The 19914-nt window shown below is 46.9% G+C and overlaps 1 protein-coding gene across 1 annotated transcript in view; it reads right to left on the reverse strand.

The window, feature by feature from the left end:
• AMFR (autocrine motility factor receptor) overlaps positions 1-19914 on the reverse strand; it is a 43672-nt gene that overhangs the window by 4061 nt on the left and 19697 nt on the right. The window contains exons 8-12 of the mRNA XM_045806820.2: positions 19664-19774; positions 10050-10240; positions 7726-7829; positions 2867-3001; positions 907-990 (exon numbers count right to left, since the gene is read on the reverse strand). Coding sequence (XP_045662776.2) covers positions 907-990; positions 2867-3001; positions 7726-7829; positions 10050-10240; positions 19664-19774 — 625 coding nt within the window. The remainder of the gene's footprint in view (positions 1-906; positions 991-2866; positions 3002-7725; positions 7830-10049; positions 10241-19663; positions 19775-19914) is intronic.

Raw genomic sequence — 19914 nt, forward strand, 5'->3', positions numbered from 1 at the left:
AAAGCACCCAAGGTAGCAGCAGCTTCCATGTCACTCAGCCATTAGAGCAGCTGCTTCAAGGAGCGCCCCGAGAGACACTGGCGGATAAGGCAGCGCCAGTGTCGGACCCCAGCCCCGTGAGTGGGACGCCCCACGTCACAAATATAGACACACAAGGACAGGGTGATCTGGGGTTTTTCCAGTCTCTTAAGAAAGTTTCTGGAAAGTGTGGTCATTGATTAAGCAAATGGGAATTAGAGATGAGGGGTGTGAATCGGAGCCCCCAGGTTGGGGGGCTAAGAGCATGCGGAGGGGAGCGCCTCAGCCCTGGAAACCAGACAGAGGAGCTGCCTGTGGAAGGGGCGGCCACCCGAGTCACCCAAGTGCGTACCTAGGCACAGCTGGCTCCCAGGATAACCACGTTCCTCCCCACCTCCACACCACTCAGAGGGTCTCATTTGTGTGACGTGCATGGAAGGATCTGGAAATGCTGAGTTGGGCAAGTGAGGTGTGGGGGAGAAGACCTCAACGGTTTCAACTCGAGAGACCCGAGCCCCAGTCAGTCTCCATCTGGGTTCAGATGTCCAATCACCCTGAGTCCTGCCCATGCCCAGAATCCCTCCACCCCTCCTAGCGCTCGAGCTCAAGATACAGAGCCGGCCTGGGGACAGCGTGACTCTGTTCTCCTCCAGGTCCCGAGGGTAATGCCCAGGGAGCAGGCCACAGGCCCCAGGTAGAAATGCAGGCCGTGCTGTGGGCACAGCTTGATGTGTTAACCTGAAGTCCTGGGACGATGTGGCACAGGGCCCTCTCTGCCACCGCTGCCCTAGGCCTCAGGAACATCAGAGGCAGGGCTGAAGACCACTGACAGGCACTACACGACTGCTCCCAGGGACTCACACTCTCTCCCCAGGGTGCAGACCTTACCTGCACGGAAGCTTCTCCCTCCTCCTGGTCTCCGTTTGGCCTTTCCATGGGACTGTTCAGTGCGGGCCTGATGCCATCTGAGCGCTGCAAGAGAAACAGCACCACAGACAGTACGGAGCTGCTCGGGGCTCAGGGAACAGGGCCAGGGAAACCCTGGGTACAGAGGGAGCTCGGGGCCCCAACGCTGTGTGGGCTTTGACGAAGTCTACGGCAGCAAAGAAATGAAACTGCTACTAAGATCGAAGAGAAGACAAGGAAGCCCGAGGCCTGAGCTTGAGTTGTCAACTGGCTCCCATTCGGTTTCTCCTCGGGAACAGTGACGAGCGCTTGCAGAAAGCCGACATGCCCGTCTCCTTGATCCTGACACCCTGTGAAGCAGCTACTGTTGTTCTTCTCATTTATCGCCAGTCTGAGGTCTTGGCCAAGGCCACAGACGCTCTGGAGCCCTGCCCATCTCCCCGAAAGGCCACGTGCTCTGGCTGCACAGGGTCACTGTGCACCCCACCCCCTCAAGTGGCCCTCAACCGGCAGCCGATGCGAAGTGGCATCCAAACCCCCCTGCTCGCCGCCCCTCCGGAGGCCCCCGTGGCATCAAACTCTAGTCACCCACGACACGAAGCTGCTCTCAGAAGCCCTTACTGGCCGCCTTCCCTCCCCCACCTCCCAGCCCCACCTGCTGCCCGTGTGTCCTGGAACCTTCCCAAATGACCCACTGGCACTGGAATCCCTGTCCCAGGGTCTGCTGCTGGGTAATCCAAAGTCAACAGCCAGGTCAAACGGGGAAGGACAGAGGGGCCACGTCTAACGTCAGCGCGTTTGACTCCAAACTCCAGGCTCGTTCTCTCTTGAAAAGATTCTCCAGTTTTAGGATTTTATTAACAGATTTCCATATGTTCTTATACATGAAGTTGAATAATTTCTTGTTAACTGACTCTCTGGTTATGTACTGAGCCCTTAGGCCTGCCAGAAAGTTTGCCTGCTTCAAAATGCTAATACTTCGGTCAGATCACTATGTCATACATCTGAAACTAATATAATAACATTGTGCGTCAACTACCGTTTGATAATAAAATTTACAGTAAATGGGGGCACCTGGGTGCCTCAGTCGGGTAAGCGTCTGCCTTCGGATCAGGTCATGATCCCGGGGTCCTGGGATCGAACTCCATGTCAGGCTCCCTGCTGAGCAGGAAGTCTGCTTCTCCCTCTCCTCTCTGCTTGTGCTCCCTCTCACTATCTCTGTCTCTCTAATAAATAAATAAAAATCTTAAAAAATATATAAAGTAAATGAATAAATAAAATGTTACTACTCCCTGTTCTCAACGAGGTTATATAATGGGCCAGGAGATCTGACCTTGTTAAAACAGTCAGGAATACCAGCATCACACAGTTACTACCCCTAATGGAAAATCACGCCAATGCGCAAAGCCAACCAGGGACAGAGGGCATTGCCTCCTAGAGCCAGGCGTCAGCAAACAGTAGCCTGCAGGCCAAATTCATCCTCCACCTATTTCAGTAAATCAATGCTTCTTAGAACATCGGCGCCCACACTCACACACCGCGCACGGCGGTGTCAGCGCCACAACGGCAGAGCGGAGACGGCGGAACAGGGACCCCGTGACTCACGAAGCCTAAAATATTCTTTGTCTGCCTTTTACAGAAGAAGGTTGCCAATCCTTGTCCGAGAGGAACCGATGCCATGGCCTCCTGGGATAGCCAGGCGAAGCAGGCAGATCTGCGGTGTCGATCTGTACAGAAAATTTCCCCAACACATTTGTCTTTACCTTAGTCTGAGCCCCTGGGGTGGATCTGTCCTCAGTTAAAATTTGGAAATTTAGGAAATTCATAGAAACCTTTCATCAAATCATGAATGACATTCAATTGAGGAACTAAAAAGTTAACCTACAGGATTAAGTCTTTGTAAAGACAGAATCCATTTTTCATACATCAAACCCCAACTTACCTGTGTGGGAAAAGGTACTTGAATCCGTCCTTCTAAAATGTTGTCTGTTGTTATTTCTACCGAGCGTGTCAGCTGGAGGTCCTGCAGCACGAGGTGGTATGGAACCTGGGGAAACATTTCTTGAATCTGATGAGCCTGTAGGAATACAAAACTGGAGGTCATGGAGATGTCTGCTCTCAACAGTCACTGCTCGGGGCCGTGGTGCGCGGCAAGCTCCGGGCACTGAACCTGGCCTTCAGCCTTGAAAACACGGGCAAGGGGCCCCTCTATTCTGCGGGTCCCCGTCAAACCTCACTCCTTCTGGCATTTTTCCAGGATGCCAAACAGGTAACTTGGGACAGCATCGATTTCAAAATAAAAAGAGCATAGAAATCAAGCTGGACCCCAAAACAGGCTCAACTAGAATATTCCAGTTTTAAAAAGTGTTCATTTTAAAGGTTGGTGTAACTCGGGTAAAAAAAAAAAAAAAAAGTGTCCTCCTTAAAGAACAATGACGAAAAGGAACAAACGTCTGATACATAGCCACGTGGATGAAATTCAAGTGCACTAGGTTAAGTGAAAGAGCCTGACTCAAAAGGCTATGTACTACAGAATTCCATTTCTACAGCATTCTAGAATAGGCAAAATCAAAGGGACAGAAGACGGGCAGATGGTTGCCAGAGGCTGGGGGCGGGGAGACGAAGTGATGACAAAGGGACACAATGTCATTAGGGGGAGGGGAGATGGAACTGTTCTAGATCTTGAGGATAGCGATGGGCACACAACTGTAGGAGTTTGACAAGATGCACAGAATCGGATACTACAAAGGGTGAAACTACCGTATGTCAATTACACCCCACCCAGGAAAAAAAGAGTAAGAATGTAAACCCAGAACACTAGAGCTGTTTAGGTTTCAAACCGCACGCGAAACATCGGCGAGTCCACGTCGGGCTCCGAGGGGCAGCTGGGGATGTAGGGGAAGACGGCACAGGTCTCCGCACACCGCCCCCCATACTCACATCAAAGGGGCCCAGGTTTTGTTTTTCATGTATGTATATTGGTTTTACAATGCTAATATTCATGGTTTTATTTGTGGAAAAGCCCCAACAATCAAAAGAAAAAAAGAGCAGGAGAAACGGGACTGCTTCCGAGGCACCAAGAAGTTACTCCTGGGCATGAGCTCCACCGCAGCACAGCCTTACAGCCGTGGGAGGGGACGGCATCCAACATCAGGGTCTTGGGAGCCAAGATCAGGGGCGAACATGAGCAAAGCTTTGCTAGCGTCTCACTGGGGTGGGAGGGCAAGACAAGCAGAGTCCAGCCGCAGGACCCACAGCCCCCAACACCTGGGACCCCTCGCGGTTTATAGGAATGGAATGGAGCATTTTTTCCTACAGGTCAAATCAAAGCTAAGTGGAGAAGAGTCCATTTTTCTCTACTGTTAAACAGCTTCCCCTTCAGTTCCCAAATAAAAACATGCCCGAGATTCATTTGACTAGACCAAAGCTTTTCTTCCAGAAAATCCACTGAGTTCAATATTGGATCTTTATAAAAAATGTATGGGTCCAGTACATTCGTCGTGCTAAAAATAGGCTATTCCAATCCGTCACGGAGCTGAAGGAAGAAGAGCCAGAGCCTATCCGAGAACCCTAAACACCCCAACTTAGTCCTAGAGGTTCACGTGCCCGGGAGGCTGACGTTCATAGGGAGCAGGGAGCTCTCCACCTGCAGAGCTCAACGGCCGCCGCAGCCCAAAGTCCACACGCGGTACCCGGCACGAGCCAGGGGGTGGCCGCATCGGGATGCCACACTGCCATCCATCTATGCCCACTATGACGTCACTCACAACCGCTGATGTGGCTGGACGCTTCCCCAAGGAAGCAGGAGCCAGCAGGAACCCAGGCCTTTTATTATTATCATAATAATAATTATTATTATTATTGTCAAAAACATAAAACCATCTGGACCATGTCTAAACGTACAGTAGTGCGAACCATATGCTTATTATTGTGCCACAGATCTCTAGAACTTTCCCATGTTGCAAAACTGAACCACTGGGGGCGCCTGGGTGGCACAGCGGTTAAGCGTCTGCCTTCAGCTCAGGGCGTGATCCCGGCGTTCTGGGATCGAGCCCCACATCAGGCTCCTCTGCTATGAGCCTGCTTCTTCCTCTCCCACTCCCCCTGCTCATGTTTCCTCTCTCGCTGGCTGTCTCTATCTCTGTCAAATAAATAAATAAAATCTTAAAAAAAAACAAAAAACAAAAAACTGAACCACTGAACAGCACCCCCCCAGCACCCTCTCCCAGAGCCCCAAGCAACCACCATTCTACTTTCTGTTCTCAGAGTGTCTAAGTGCAATCATACAGCGTCTCTTTGTGACTGTCTTATCTCATTTAGTATAATGTCCCAAGGGTCATCCGTGTCCATGTGTTGTAGCACATGGTACGATAGCCTGCTTTTTTAAAGGCTGACTAATACTCCACACTTTCAGAATCTGTTCCCTCTGACGGACATTCAGGCCACCTCTTGGTTACGACGAGCCGGGCCTTCTATTTAAACCATTATCTCAATGGCTTTCCTCCTCCTAACAAAAGCAGACGCCTCCCTCCTGCTCCGCTCCCAGCCCCGCCAGCCAGCTCAGGTCTTCGTTCTTCCATGTTTACCTTCCTGTTCGTGCTGCACCGTCGAGCTCTCCCGACCCAGTGCTCTCATTCACACCCCAAGCATGCTTTCGAATCGATCTTTAACAAAGACTCAAGAGACTTGAAAGCAGAGTCTCAGAGCTATTCGTACTCTCATGTCCATCGCAGCATTATTCACAAGGGCTGAAAGGACACCCGAGTGCCCATCAGTGGACGAATGGATAAGGGAAACGTGACCTACCCGGACAACGCAATATTAGCCTTAAAAATGAAGGAAATTCTGCCCCTGCTACAACGTGGATGAACCGTGTAAGTGAAATAAGCCAGCCAAGAAAAGACAAACACGGTGATCCCACAGCTGTTCCTGGGACAGGGGCCTGGGTGCACGGAGCAAAGGATGGGCGCGTGATTTACTGGATCCTTCTGCATAGCTCTGAAACTTATGTATACATAAACGGCCTGTTCAAAAACCTTAAAAAAAAAAAAAAACTCAAAAAAACAGAAACTCCCTTGATACCATAACCCTCGCCAGCCACCACCTCTATTCCTCTGCCCCTTTTACAATACAGTTTCTCCAGCTCCCACTCATTCCCAATCTACCTCGAGAATCCAATCCCACAGGCCACGGAACCACTTGCTCCTCTGCGGCAAACCCACCGCCTCCATTCTGCCGAATCCAACGTGTCCTCCTTCGACCTCACCCTCTAAGAATTCTGAGTCCTCTCCTCCTCGTGAGCTGTGTCGTCTCCTGGAAGAGACTGGGTCCCCACCTCCAGGAGCACCTACACACCCAGAGCTCCCAAGCGTCCTTCTGCAGCTAGATCCGCTCAGTGAGGTCCAGACGCCGACGTAGCATCTCCGCTTGGACGGCTCACATCCCGCTGGACCCTTGCCAAGGTCCTGTCCTCAGTCCTGCTCCCTCCCGCCCGATTTGGTATGCAGGCCCTCCGCCCACTCCACGGTGTCACTGAAACCCACCGCATCGGCTTCCGCTCTCTGCTTCCCTCACCCCTACCCCACCACCCAAAGCACAGTGTTGTCGCATCCCACGTCCCGTCAGCTCATCGGCTGTTGAGTGTCTTCACGCTGCCCCTTCTTTTCACCTTCACTACCAACGCCCTGGTCCAACCACCATCTTCCTCACCCGCATGACTGCAGCCTCCTAACTGGGCTCACTGCTTCCATCTCTGCCCCCCGATAATCCAGTCCCCCAGAAGCAAATCATTCTGTTCATGTTCTGTCCATCCCCCGGGGGAGGAAAAAGACCCCGAACAACCTTCCGATACTTCCACGATAAAATCTAAACTGGAGGGGTGCCTGGGTGGCTCAGTCGGTGAAGCGTCTGCCTTTGGCTCAGGTCACGATCCCAGGGTCCTGGGACTGAGCCCCGCATCCGGCTCCCTGCTCAGTGGGGAGTCTGCTTCTCCCTTGGCCCCTTCCCACCGCTTGTGCCCTCTCTCTCTAGTAAATAAATAAAATCTCGAAAAGAAAACCCAAATCTAAACTGGACTGTGACCTACTAACCCCTGCGTGGCCTGGCTCTGCAAGCTCAGTTCACATCACAGTCTTGGTCCCCGACTTGCTAGGTGACTCACTCCAACCGCCGTGACCTGTCTTCGGTGCTTTCTCACCTCATGGCCTCTGCGCCTACGATTTCCACTGCCTGTTTCCCCCAACGGCCTCCTTCTCCTCCTGCAGGTCTCAGCTGAAGTATCACCCCCTGGGACTGAACGCCTCAGACGCCTCCCCTAACAGCCCTTCCCCCCACGCCCTGCCGCATGGCAGGCCCCACTCCCTTCAGAGCACTCCCTGCATCAGCGATGAGCCCACTCACTTGTGTACAATCAGTTTCCCCAGCAAGAATCGACACCTCCTGGGGGGCGGGGGGGCAGGAAAACACACTTACTAGGCCTAATACAACTTTAATAGACGGCCTTCTTCAAATACTTCTGGCTACAATCAAGGAGAGCCCCGAGATCGGCCTAGCTCACGACAGAGTGGGCGGGGCAAGGCTCAGAAAAGGATAAATTCATTCTCTGCCACACGTGAAAATGAAAGCTGGTTTCCAAAGCAGTTTCAAGTTTTAAAACACAGGAATTTAAGGGGCCCCAGGGAGTACGGACAACGCCCCGGAAGATCGTGCTCTTCGGCCGGAGCGGAGCACCCGCACCGCGCACCGCGCACGCCGTCCAGCCCCTCCGACTCGCAGCCACCCGGGGGCGGCCGCGCTCCTTACCATGGCGTTCAGCTGCGAGTTGCTGGCCTGCGCAATGCCGAGAATGTTGGTGGTATGCATCACTTCGACTGAAAAACTCGGCAGCCAGCTGGCGATCCGGGACCCTAAGACAAGCGAGAACCCAGCACAAATTAGAGATCCCCTTCCCCGTGTTGTCCACTCTGGCGTCCGCCACGCCAGGACGCCAGCTGGTCCCACTGAGGCCTGCTACAGGCCAGGCCTTTTATACGGGTGTTTCGCATGGATTAGCTCACTTCAGCAGGTCTAAAACCTCACGTGATACCATCTATTTTGATCCCCATTTTACCCGTCTGAGAGATGCCTCGGTTCCCTTAGTATTCTGTCCCCACGGCACCCAGAAGTTAGGTGACTTGCCCAAGATCATACAATTTAATTATGGGGGTCAGGATTTGAAACCAGACAGTCAGGTTCCAGAACACTTCACTACCAGGCTCTCCTGCTTTCCCGTGGCCCTGGACCCACAGGTCAATCCGCTCGCAGCCTGGCAAGTAGGGCGGTTTTCAAGGTTCTACGGCTGCTACAACGGAGGGGTTTGTGCCCCTCTCCTTCTCACTACACACGATTACTAGTCATGCGGACACATCACTTTACAATTACATTCAAGAAATATTTTCTGTTTAATCATCTGATTTGAAGACCCTGATTTTCTAATTTGACTCAAAATTCTTTTCAGAATCCCGTGCCACAGGCTTGTGGACAAAAGGCACCAAGAAGTCTGCTGCTTCTGCCATTTCCCTAAGAAAAGGGGACCCTAAGATAAAACACCACCAGGGGCGCTTGGGGGCTCAGCTGGTTAGGCATCTGACTCTTGGTTTCAGCTCAGGTCATGATCTCAGGGTCGTGAGATCGAGCCCTGAGTCGGGCTCTATGCTTAGCACCGAGTCTGCTTGAGATTCTCTCCCTCTCCCTCCCCCTGCTCCCTCGCTCTCTCACTTTCAAATAAATAAAATCTCTAAAAAGCAACAAAAACAAGTATTGGCCATGAAACAACTTGCTATCAAGCTGCACGTTTAGGGGTTATTTTTCTCTCCTTCACAAAGACGCACTGAGGCATGGAATATAGAGACAGGCGAGATGGCTGTCTCAAGGTCTCGCCCAACAAAATGTGCCTGTTAAAAAACTGGATGCGGGGCGCCTGGGTGGCGCAGCGGTTAAGCGTCTGCCTTCGGCTCAGGGCGTGATCCCGGCGATCTGGGATCGAGCCCCACATCAGGCTCCTCCGCTATGAGCCTGCTTCTTCCTCTCCCACTCCCCCTGCTTGTGTTCCCTCTCTCGCTAGCTGTCTCTATCTCTGTCAGATAAATAAATAAAATCTTTAAAAAAAAAAAAAAAAAACAAAACTGGATGCTTATTTCATGTACTTACCAGGGAGAAACAAAGCTGACTTCTCTATTTTGACTAAGTTTTTAGTAATAACTCATAAAGTAACAGATTACACAGCTGGGCCCCATGTGCAAGATCTGCTGGCGTGTAGAGGCCTTAACTGACAGCCATCAAAGCAGCCGCCTCTAAGCCCTGCAGCGGCCATGGCCCCGCCAGCCAAGCAGCCTCACCTCCTGCTCTCGGGGCTGGACTCCCCTGTCCCTGATCCCCCCATCCGGGGGTCTCACCCACACGCCACGGCTCCCACCATGCTCCACCCTCGGAAACTCAAATCCCAGCTCTGAACAGCACACCTCCTGATAAAATTCCAGGAACACGTGTTTTACGGTAACCAAGAGGAACTCACAGAACTCAGTGGTTTCAAAATTGACCATCCACAACAGCTTATCGCAACGTGAATAAGGACAGATGGTCAGCCAGCCCCTGATGTGGGGCCACGGCTTCAGAATTTTAAGTGTAGTTTTTAGTACAACTCCTTTCCACCTGCCAAGAGGCAGAACATTCATATTTTATGGACAAGGAAAAGGTTCCAGCTCGGATTCTGCTTCTGACACTCACTGGAAAGGCTGCCCCACGATCCCGCATTATATGCTGAAGTACTCCACGGAGGCAATAAATTATGAGCGACGGGTACTGTCAGCCTGATGAAGTGTGCTCCCCATAGGCGTGGTTGAGTCAATACGCGGACCACCTCCTCCACCCTCCACCCCCATATTCACAGAATCCAGCAAATGCCTGGCACAGAGTAACTCCCCAGGGCTATCCACACCTGCTGAACACTTTCAATTAAGAGGGAAAGATTTCTATTAAATTGCCCTACACCAATTTACAATTGGCCTACACAAGGCAATTTATAATTAAAACAGCATCCTCTTAGGGGAGAAAGCCCCTCGGGTACGGTTTTAGAGCGTGAAACTAACCATCAAAGTGGAAGAAGTGATTGTGTTGGTTTAGGCGAGGTCGGCCTTCAGCGGCTGCTACCGGCACCAAATTCTCATCCAAGTTGTCCCCTTGCTGGTCCTCCCGGACCCGGTTATTGTCGGCAATATTAAGAGACATTCTGCATGTTGGGCAGGAGGTGTCTTGTTCTAGCCAGGAACGAAGGCAGGAGCTACCAAAAAGTCCAAAGATAAGATATCCTTAGCATATTCTGTGAGAATTCACCAGAAGCACTCTGAATGTTGCAAATGTGTTGCAATTTTAGCTTCTATTTACCAATAGTGAGATTTAAATATTGAGAAACGTTTGCCGACATTACCTTTTCACTCATATACTTCTAGTGCGTTCTGCTGTGAACATTAATTCTGCAACATACACGGTCACCTAGTGAGCTCCTGGTCATGACCCCTCTCAAGTAAGACTCCATCACATGGCCTGCCATCTTCCTTTCCAACTCCACTGGACTATATCAAAATCCCTGTGGCCGAATACCCAACACCTGGCCTCCCGTGAATTTGAGTCTTCTACTCCAGCGATCTGTTCTCTCACTCTACTTCAGCCACCCACTCCCATGGTCATAACCCTGGCTTTCTCTTCAAACTCTTGACTTCGAAGATCTCACTCTAACTAAAGCTCCTCTCCTTCCAGCTCACCCTGAGGCCCTAATTTGCTAAGAGCACCCATCCACCATGATACCACTTTCGCATCAAGCATCACAACCCCTCATGTCCTCAGACTCCTCTTTATCTCACTCACTTACAACCACTCCCTTACGCCCACCACCTCAGCTTCTCCAACCTTCTACTCTTTGCCCTCTGCTTTTCCAACGAGGCTGGCAGCTTCTTTCACCCTCTCTCTCAGGAAATGACAATGCCTGATTATGCCAGACGCAATAACTACTTGTGCTGTCCATTAACGGGAAGTGAACTAACAAAACCAAGAAGGTTGGATGAAATGATTTCTAAGGTTCCTTCCTATTTTGTAATGATACATTACCTTTCTTCTACGATCTCAAGAAGCCTTCCCATCCCATAACATGCTATCTTTCCTTTAACAGTTCGAGGAGGGACTGAATAAAAAGTACTCACTTCTTCTGTGTCATTTTTAGTATCTGAGGACATGGGCACATATCATGTTATGAAGGAGAGCCTCACCCCAATCCCCAGAACCTCTGGCAACCCATCAGTACTTAAGTATTGTCCTGAGGCCAGGATGGAGCTCCTTCTTACTATCCATGCCCCAGAAGGGTTTATGACAGTAATGTGACAAAAAGATGAGTGTCTAAAGCCAATTCTATCACATTTGAAATATACGTCACCTATTTATAAAGTACCTGGTTTGTGATCATTCCAATCAAATAAATGATTACATTTCTTAAAAGTTGGCTTCCCTTTCTCATAATAAGTAGATAGTTAATTAATTAATTAAAGTCCGTTTCCCTCATGAACACCCTTAAATCACACCACCAGTAAAATTAGCCTTGTGTGGGACTACAGAAGTATGGTAAGATCCTGGGCACCTTCCGATAATGCTACACTGTGCCACACTTTTCATCAGCAAGCCTAATTTTGTTTTGTATTCTGCAAAAACCTCCCACATCAAATATAATAGCCTGCCAACTCCAAGGTGAGAACAATCAGATACAGTGGCCTTAAAAATAAAATGCTAGAGTTCCCCAGCTAAAGAAACCAAACCTCAGAGAAAACAGGTATTTTTCTCTATGACGATATCAATACCCTATCGAAAGAGTATTTCTCCCCCTTCTAAGTATGATACTTCAGTGTAATGAAATAGTCATCAGACTCTGAAATCTTATAAAGACATCTATGAAAACAAATTATCTAGCTATACAATCTGCTGGAATCTAGACACTTCGTTTTATCACAAATTAAAATGCATTTGCCCTTGATTACTGTAGTGTTAAGCCCTGAGAGCGGGATTTTCTTTTTGCAGTGCAAGTGCCTACTTTAAGCTTTGTCGGCCGAGGCACATACCTCCCAGACGACTCAAATAAACATCCTGCCAGCCACAAGACTAAATGAAGGAGCCAGCAACCCCCCAACTGGTTTGAGAGATCCTGGATTTTGATAACTGACCAAGTAAGGTAGGTTTTATTTTCTCTTCCTGTGCTTTAAACTCCTATTCTTACATTTTAAACATTTTTTACAGATTTATTTATTTTCGAGAGAGGAAATGGGCAAGTGGGGGGAAGGGCAGACGGAGAGGGAGAGAAGAAGACTCCCTGCTGAGCACGGAGATCGGACCCTGAGATCATGACCTGAGCCATGTACATCAACAGTCGGATGCTTAACCGACCAAGCCTCCCAGGCGCCCCTCTATTCTTATGTTTTAAATTCACCAACGATGAGTACACAAAACCCTGGGCTTCCACCCTCCACCCTAATAAAAGCAGAACCCTAGGCCCACGCTTTCATCCTACTGACAACCTCACTGTGTGGCCCCAGGCGTTCCATGTACTTTCCAAGACCTGTGAGTATAAACCCTTTTTCTCCAAAGTTTTCTGATGGTTATTGCTAACAGTGTCTTGCAGTCCTAATATGAACCACAAGGGCCAGTGCAGCCCCAATACTGATTATCGGGAAGCTGAAACCAGCACAAAACAACTATCATCCCACAATCCTGTTCCCATTCTATTAACCAAAGCTACAGTGTAAGGCAAACCAAGAGGTCCTATTAATGTCTGCTTACTCAACCCAAGGCAGGTGAGTGTTTTAAACACTAAACACTTGAGCAATTAGTAAATACTCTGAGACAAATGAAAACAAAAACACAACATAGCAAAACTTATGGGATACAGCGGAAGCAATGCTCAGAGGCAAATTTTATAACTAAAAATGCATGAAAAGAAAAAAGATTTCAAATCGACAGCCCAACTCTGTATCTTATGGAACCAGAGGAAGAGCAAAGAAACCCAAAGCCAGAAGAAGGAAGGAAATAATAAAGATCAGAGCAGAGGTAATTAAATACAGAACAGAAAAATAACAGCGTAACCAATGAAACCAAAAGCCGGTTCTTTTTTTTTTTTTTAATATTTTATTTATTTGCCAGAGAGAAAGAGAGAGATCACACGCGCACACAAGCAGGGGGAGCGGCAGGCAGAGGGAGAAGCAGGTTTCCTGCTGAGCAAGGAGCCCAATGTGGGGCTCAATCCCAGGACCCCGAGATCATGACCTGAGCCAAAGGCAGATGCTTAACCAACTGAGCCACCCAGTGTCCTCAAAAGCTGGTTCTTAAAAAAAAAAAATCAACAAAAGTGACAATTTTTAGCTAGACTAAGAAAAAAATACACATAAAAATAAAAAGCAGAAATAAAAGTACAGAAAAAAAAGAAATGAAAGTATGAACATTACTACCAACTTTACAGAAATGGTAAGCATTGTAACAGACTGCTAGAAATAACTGTAATCCAACAAATTAGAGAATATAGAGAAAATGGGTAAATTTCTACCAACACTGAAATTACCTAAATTGACTCAAGAAGAAACAGAAAGGGGCGCCTGGGTAACTCAGTCAGTTAAGCGTCTGCCTTTGGCTCGGGTCATGTGGGATTGAGCCCTGTGTCAGGAGCCTGCTTCTCCCTCTCTCTATGGACTCTCTCTCTCTCTCTCTCACTTAAATAAATAAAATCCTTAAGAAAAGAAAGAAGAAATAGAAAACTGCAACCGATTTATACAAGTAAAGAGACTGACTCAGACAAAACATCTCCCAGAAAGGAAAAGCCCAGGACCAGACGGTTTCGCTGGTGAACTCTACCAAAAATGCCAAGAATGAACAACAATCCTACAGCAGCTCTTCCAAAATACTGGAGAGCAGACTTCCTAACACATACTCTGAGGCCAGCATTACCCTGATACCAAACCAAACACAGATGCCACAAGAAAAGACAACTGCTGACCAGTATCCCTTATGAATATAGATGCAAAAACCCTCAAAAAAATACCAGTGAACCAAACCCAACAGCACATTAAAAACACGACACACACCCCAAACAAAAGAGATTTACTTATCCTAGAAAGGCACGTGTGGTTGAACTTAAGAAAATGAATCCGTGTAACACACCACATTAGACCAAAGGAAAAAAAAATATGATCATCTCAATAGAGGCAGAAAAATCACTTTACAAAATTGAACACTCTTTTGTGATAAAAATACTCAGCAAACTAGGAACAGAAGGGAATGTCCTTAAAGGACATTCATGAAAAACGCACAGGTAATATCACACTCAATTGGAAAGGACTGAAAGCTTTTCCTCTAAGCTCAGGAACAAGAAAAGGATGCTTGTTTTCACCGCCGCTAAACAACACTGTACGGCAAGACCTAGCCAGAGCAGTAAGGCAAGAAAAAGAAAGAAAGGCTTCCAAATTGTAAAAAAGGAAGTAAAGCCAACTCAACTTGCAGATGTGATCCGGAGAGAAAATCCCAAACATGCACACAAAACAGCTCCTAGAGAACTGAGCATCGAATCCAGAAAAGCCGCACAGTACCAGCAACACATAAAACCAATGATGTTTCTAACCCAGACAGGGAATTCAGAAAGCTACTCCATCTGTAGTAATACTCAAAAGAATAAAATACCCAGAAATACATTTAACCAAAGAGTTGAAAGACCTGATACTGAAAACCACGAAAGATTGCTGGAAGAAATTAAAGAAGACCTAACTAACAGGAAAGACATCCCACGTTCATGGCTTAGAACACGTAATATTGTTAAACGACGGGAATATTCACCAAAGCGATCTACAGATGCAACGCAATCTCTCTTAAATTCCAATGGCCTTTTTTGCAGAAATGGAAAAGTGGATCCTCAAATTCATACAGAATTGTAAGGGGCCCCAAACAGTCAAAACAATATTGAAAAAGAGAAAGCTGGAGGACTCACCATTTCCCAGTTTCAAAACTTACTACAAACATACTCGAAACAGCACAGTACTGGAATAAAGATAGGCATATAGACCACTGGAATAGAATTGAGAATCCAGAAATAAACCCAACATCTACGGCCAACTGATATCAACAAGGGTCCCAAGACCATTCAATGGGGAAAGAATAGATTCTTCAACAAATAATGTTGAGATAACTGGACAACCACGTGTAAAAAGAATGAAGTTAGACTCCTCCCTCACTTCATGTAAAATTATTAACTCAAAATGGACCAATGACCTAAATATAAGAGTTAACACCATAAAACTACTAGAAGAAAACACAGGGGTAAATCTTCATGACCTCGGATTTTGCAGCAACCAAAGTATTAGCAACCAAAGAAAAAATAGGTACACTGGACTTCATAATAATGAAAACTTAATATGCATCAAAGGATATTGTCAAGAAAATGAAAAGAACAGCTAGAGAATGAGAGAAGATATTTGCAAATCATACATCTAATAAAAGTTTAGTATCCAAAATACATAAAGGAACTTTTAGAACTTATTAACAAAAAGACAAGCCAATTTAAAAATGGGCCAAGGACTTGACTATTCAAGTCAAGTCAAAATGTCTATACATTTTCCAAAGAAGACATACAAACAGCCAGCAAGCACAATATTCAGCATCAATGATCATTAAGGAAATGCAAATCAAAATCCCAGTGAGATACCACTTCCCACTAGCACAGCTTTAAGAAAAACAGAAAAAATAATAAACGCGAGTATAAAGTGTGAAGAAATTAGAACCTTCATACATTGTTGGTGGGATGTAAAATGGTGTGGCTGCTGGAAAACAGTTTGGTGGTTCCTCAAGAAGTTAAACATAGGATTACATATGACCCAAGAACTCCACTCGTAGGTATGTACCCCAAAGAATTAGAAACAGGTACTCAGACACTCGTTCACAGATTTGATCATAGCATTATTTGCAATAGCCAATTGGTAGCAATAACCCAAATGCCTGTCAACAGATGAATGGGTAAATATATTACTTAATTATTATAAAATTATTTAAATTCAGCCATAAAAAGGAACGAAGTGCTGATATTTGCTACAACTTGGATTTGAAAACATTCTGCTGAGTGAAAGAAGCCAGTCACGAAAGGTAGGATTCCTTTCACGTGAACTGTCCAGAAGAGGCAAATCCATAGACAGAAGCAGATTCGTGGTTGCCCGGTGATGGAGGAGGGAGAAATGGGGACTCATTACTTTAACGAGTATGGGGTGTTACGCTGTGATGATGAAAACAGTTTTGAAACTACAAAGAAGTGGCAGCTACACAACACTGAATGCACTACATGCCACTGAACTGTACATTTTAAGATGGTTAATTGTATGTTCTGTGAATTTTGCCTTCATCAAAAAAGGAAAGCATAAACTTAATCTAATCGTGTGCTTTAGATTTCTTCTAGACTAAAGTACGCTCTTGGAGTTAGTCTTCCCAACTGTCTCCAAGTTCTTTTGGAGAAATGTGTACGGATTCTCTGGTCTTCCAACCTCAACTAACAGCAGCACTATACGTGCAGTTACCCAGCCACAAAACCAGCAGAATCCCTGATTCCTCTCCTAGACCTCATTCTCACAGCCAGTGCAAAACCACACACCTCCAAATCCTCTGATCTGTGCATTTGTCCCCACCCCCTTCCACCACCGTAGCCCAGGCTACTCTCAATCCACGCCTGAGTCACTGCAGCCCTTACTAACTAGTCCTCCTGACCTTCTCAAGTTGCCAATCTGATCCCCAACCCCTCCTAAAACCCTTCAGTGACTTCTCACATTTTCCACTGGCCCTCAAGTCCCTGCAGGGTCTAGCTCCTGCCTGCTTCTCCTGCCTCAGCAAACACCACTCCCCTCTTATGCTCTAAGTCCTAGTCAGACTAGTTCTCTTCCAGTTCCTTCCACACACCCCATTCCCTCCTGCTACAGGATCACTCTGCTTTTGCTGACTCAACTCCCACTCATCACCAAGAGTCACTTCCTCCAGGCTTGAGTCAGATTCCTTTGCTACAAGTTCTCAAGGACTACGTTCCTTTCCTTTAGAGTACTTAGCTCAATTTATATTTATACATTCAGAAATGTGACGGCTAATTTATGTTCATCTCCTCCATTAAGCCACAAGCTGCATGAAAGCAAAGACCATATCTGTGGTTTCTGTTTTATCTCCAGACCCCAAAAGAACATCCAGCACATAAAAAATTCTATCAATATGTGTTCTCCATAAATGGACCCACGACTATACGGTCAACCAATCTTCAACAAAGCAGGAAAGAATATCAAATGGAGGGGCGCCCGGGTAGCGCAGTCGTTAAGCGTCTGCCTTCGGCTCAGGGCGTGGTCCCGGCGTTCCGGAATCGAGTCCCACATCGGGCTCCTCCGCTGGGAGCCTGCTTCTTCCTCTCCCACTCCCCTGCTGTGTTCCCTCTCTCGCTGGCTGTCTCTCTGTCACATAAGTAAATAAAATCTTTAAAAAAAAAAAAAAAAGAATATCAAATGGAAAAAAAGACAGCCTTTTCAACAAATGGTGTTGGGAAAACCGGACAGCAACATGCAAAAGAATGAAACTGGACAAAAATGAATTCAAAATAGATGAGAGACCTAAATGTGAGACAGGAAACCATGAAAATCCTAAAGAACACAGACAGCAACCTCTTTGACCTTGGCCATAGTAACTTCTTCCTAGACACATCACCGAAGGCAAGGGAAACAAAAGCAAAAGTGAACTGCTGGGACTTCATCAAGATAAAAAGCTTCTGCACAGTGAAGGAAACAATCACAAAACCAAAAGGCAGCCTACGGAATGGAAGAAGATATTTTTAAACGACATATCTGATAAAGGGTTAGTATCCAAAATCTATGAAGAACTTATCAAACTCAACACCCCAAAAAGAAATAACCCAGTTAAGAAATGGGCAGAAGACATGAATAGACAGTTTTCCAAAGAAGACATCCAGATGGCTGACAGACACATGAAAAGATGCTCAACCTCACTTAGCGTCAGGGAAATGCAGATCAAAACCCCCATGGGATACCACCTCATAACCTGTAAGAATGGCCAAAATTAACAATACAAGAAACAACAGATGTTGGCGAAGATGCGGAGAAAGGGGAACTGTTCGTGGGAATGCAAACTGGTGCAGCCACCCTGGAGAACAGTTTGGAGGTTCCTCAAAAAGTTAAAAATAGAACTACTGTACGATCCAGCAACTGAATTACTACCCAAAGGATACAAAAATACAGATTTGAAGGGGTACACGTACCTCAAAGTTTACAGCAGCATTATCGACAATAGCCAAACTATGGACAGAACCCAAATGTCCATCCACTGATGAATGGATAAAGAAGATGTGGTGTATATATACAATGGAATATTACTCAGCCATCAAAAAAATGAAATCTTGCCATTTGCAACGACGTGGATGGAGCTATTATGCTAAGTGAAATAAGTCAGTCAGAGAAATACCATATGATCTCACTCATGTGGAATTTAAGAAAGAAAACATGAACATATGGGAAGGAGGAAAAGAAAAAAAGAGAGGGAAACGAACCATAAGAAACTCTTATTGATTAGAGAACAAACTGAGGGCTGATGGAGGGAGGTGGGGGATGGGCCTTAAGGAGGGCACTTGGGATGACACTGGGTGTTGTATGTAAGTGACGAATCACTGAATTCTACTCCCGGAACTAATATTGCACTGGATGTTAACTAAAATTTAAATTTTTAAAAAAGTGTTTAAATGAAAAAAAATTCAAATTACATAAAATATATGTGTTTAACCACTAATGCTCAAGCTTCAAAGCCCTTCTAATATTAAGAAAAGGAAAAGAAAAGCAATTTGGAAATACAAAATGAGAAAAGGAAGATTAAAGATATAAAAATGAAAACTTTCTCAATGTGCAAAAATGATCACAGATGCAAAAGGCCAAAGATAACCGCAGTGATAACCTCAACATCAAAAAAACATCCAATCCAGGGCACCCTGGTGGCTCAGTCAGTGAAGCGTCTGCCTTCAGCTCAGGTCATGATCCCCAGGTCCTGGGATCGAGTCCTGCATTGGGCTCTCTGCTCAGAGTCTACTTCTCCCTCTCCCACTGTCCCTTCCCCCCACTCGTGTGCGCACGTGTGTGCTCTAATAAAAAAATAAAATCTTAAAAAAAAAAGATTTTCTGAAAATGCTGCTTTGTTCCCCTTGACAACATAGCCACAGTTTTTCTGTACTGTTCAGTGGTCCTGGGGCAGTCCCCACCTTCCTGGCATGTTGTTTCTCTGCTGCTTTTGCACATGTGCAAAATGGAAAATTATAGTCTCTTGTCCCAATGAGCGCATAAGCCGTTTGAAAGCAAGGATTCCCCCCATTCCCTTCTTTTAAATCTTACAGGCATATCTGTTCTACTTCGGGGCTGACACCGGCAAGGATTATGAAGACAGCAGAGCAAGAAGGTAAGATGGCAGGCTGCGAGTGGGGAATGGTCCTCCGGTCCTCCGTATAGAGAAGAGGCTGAGGAATGGAGGAGGACCGCCCAAAGCTTCCCACAGCACTCACTACCAGCTCCACGGCCAGTCTGAGGTAAGGTCCCCACTCCCCTGCTAGGACTGGTCTGGAGCCCCGGCACGAAAAGCACCCCCATGCCCTGGACAGAACACCAGTCCCTACTTGTGGAAAAGATGTCCGCAGGGCAGTTTCCTCGCGGCCTGCATGGAGTCCCAGCAGATGGCACAGTCGTCGTTGTTGACAGCCAGCTCCTCTGGCGTTGCAACCGCAAACCTGTAAGACATGAACGCAGCCGGCAGCCACCTCTGTCAATCCCACACACGTACGCTGCGTGCCACGTCATAAACTTCCCCCTCCGACAGCAGTTACACTGGACTCTGGTTCAGTTAAACATCCCAACCATCAAAAACATT

Source organism: Ursus americanus, chromosome 21, assembly GCF_024610735.1.
Source record: "Ursus americanus isolate L20-20 chromosome 21, mUrsAme1.1.p, whole genome shotgun sequence".
Classification (NCBI taxonomy): Eukaryota; Metazoa; Chordata; class Mammalia; order Carnivora; family Ursidae; genus Ursus; species Ursus americanus.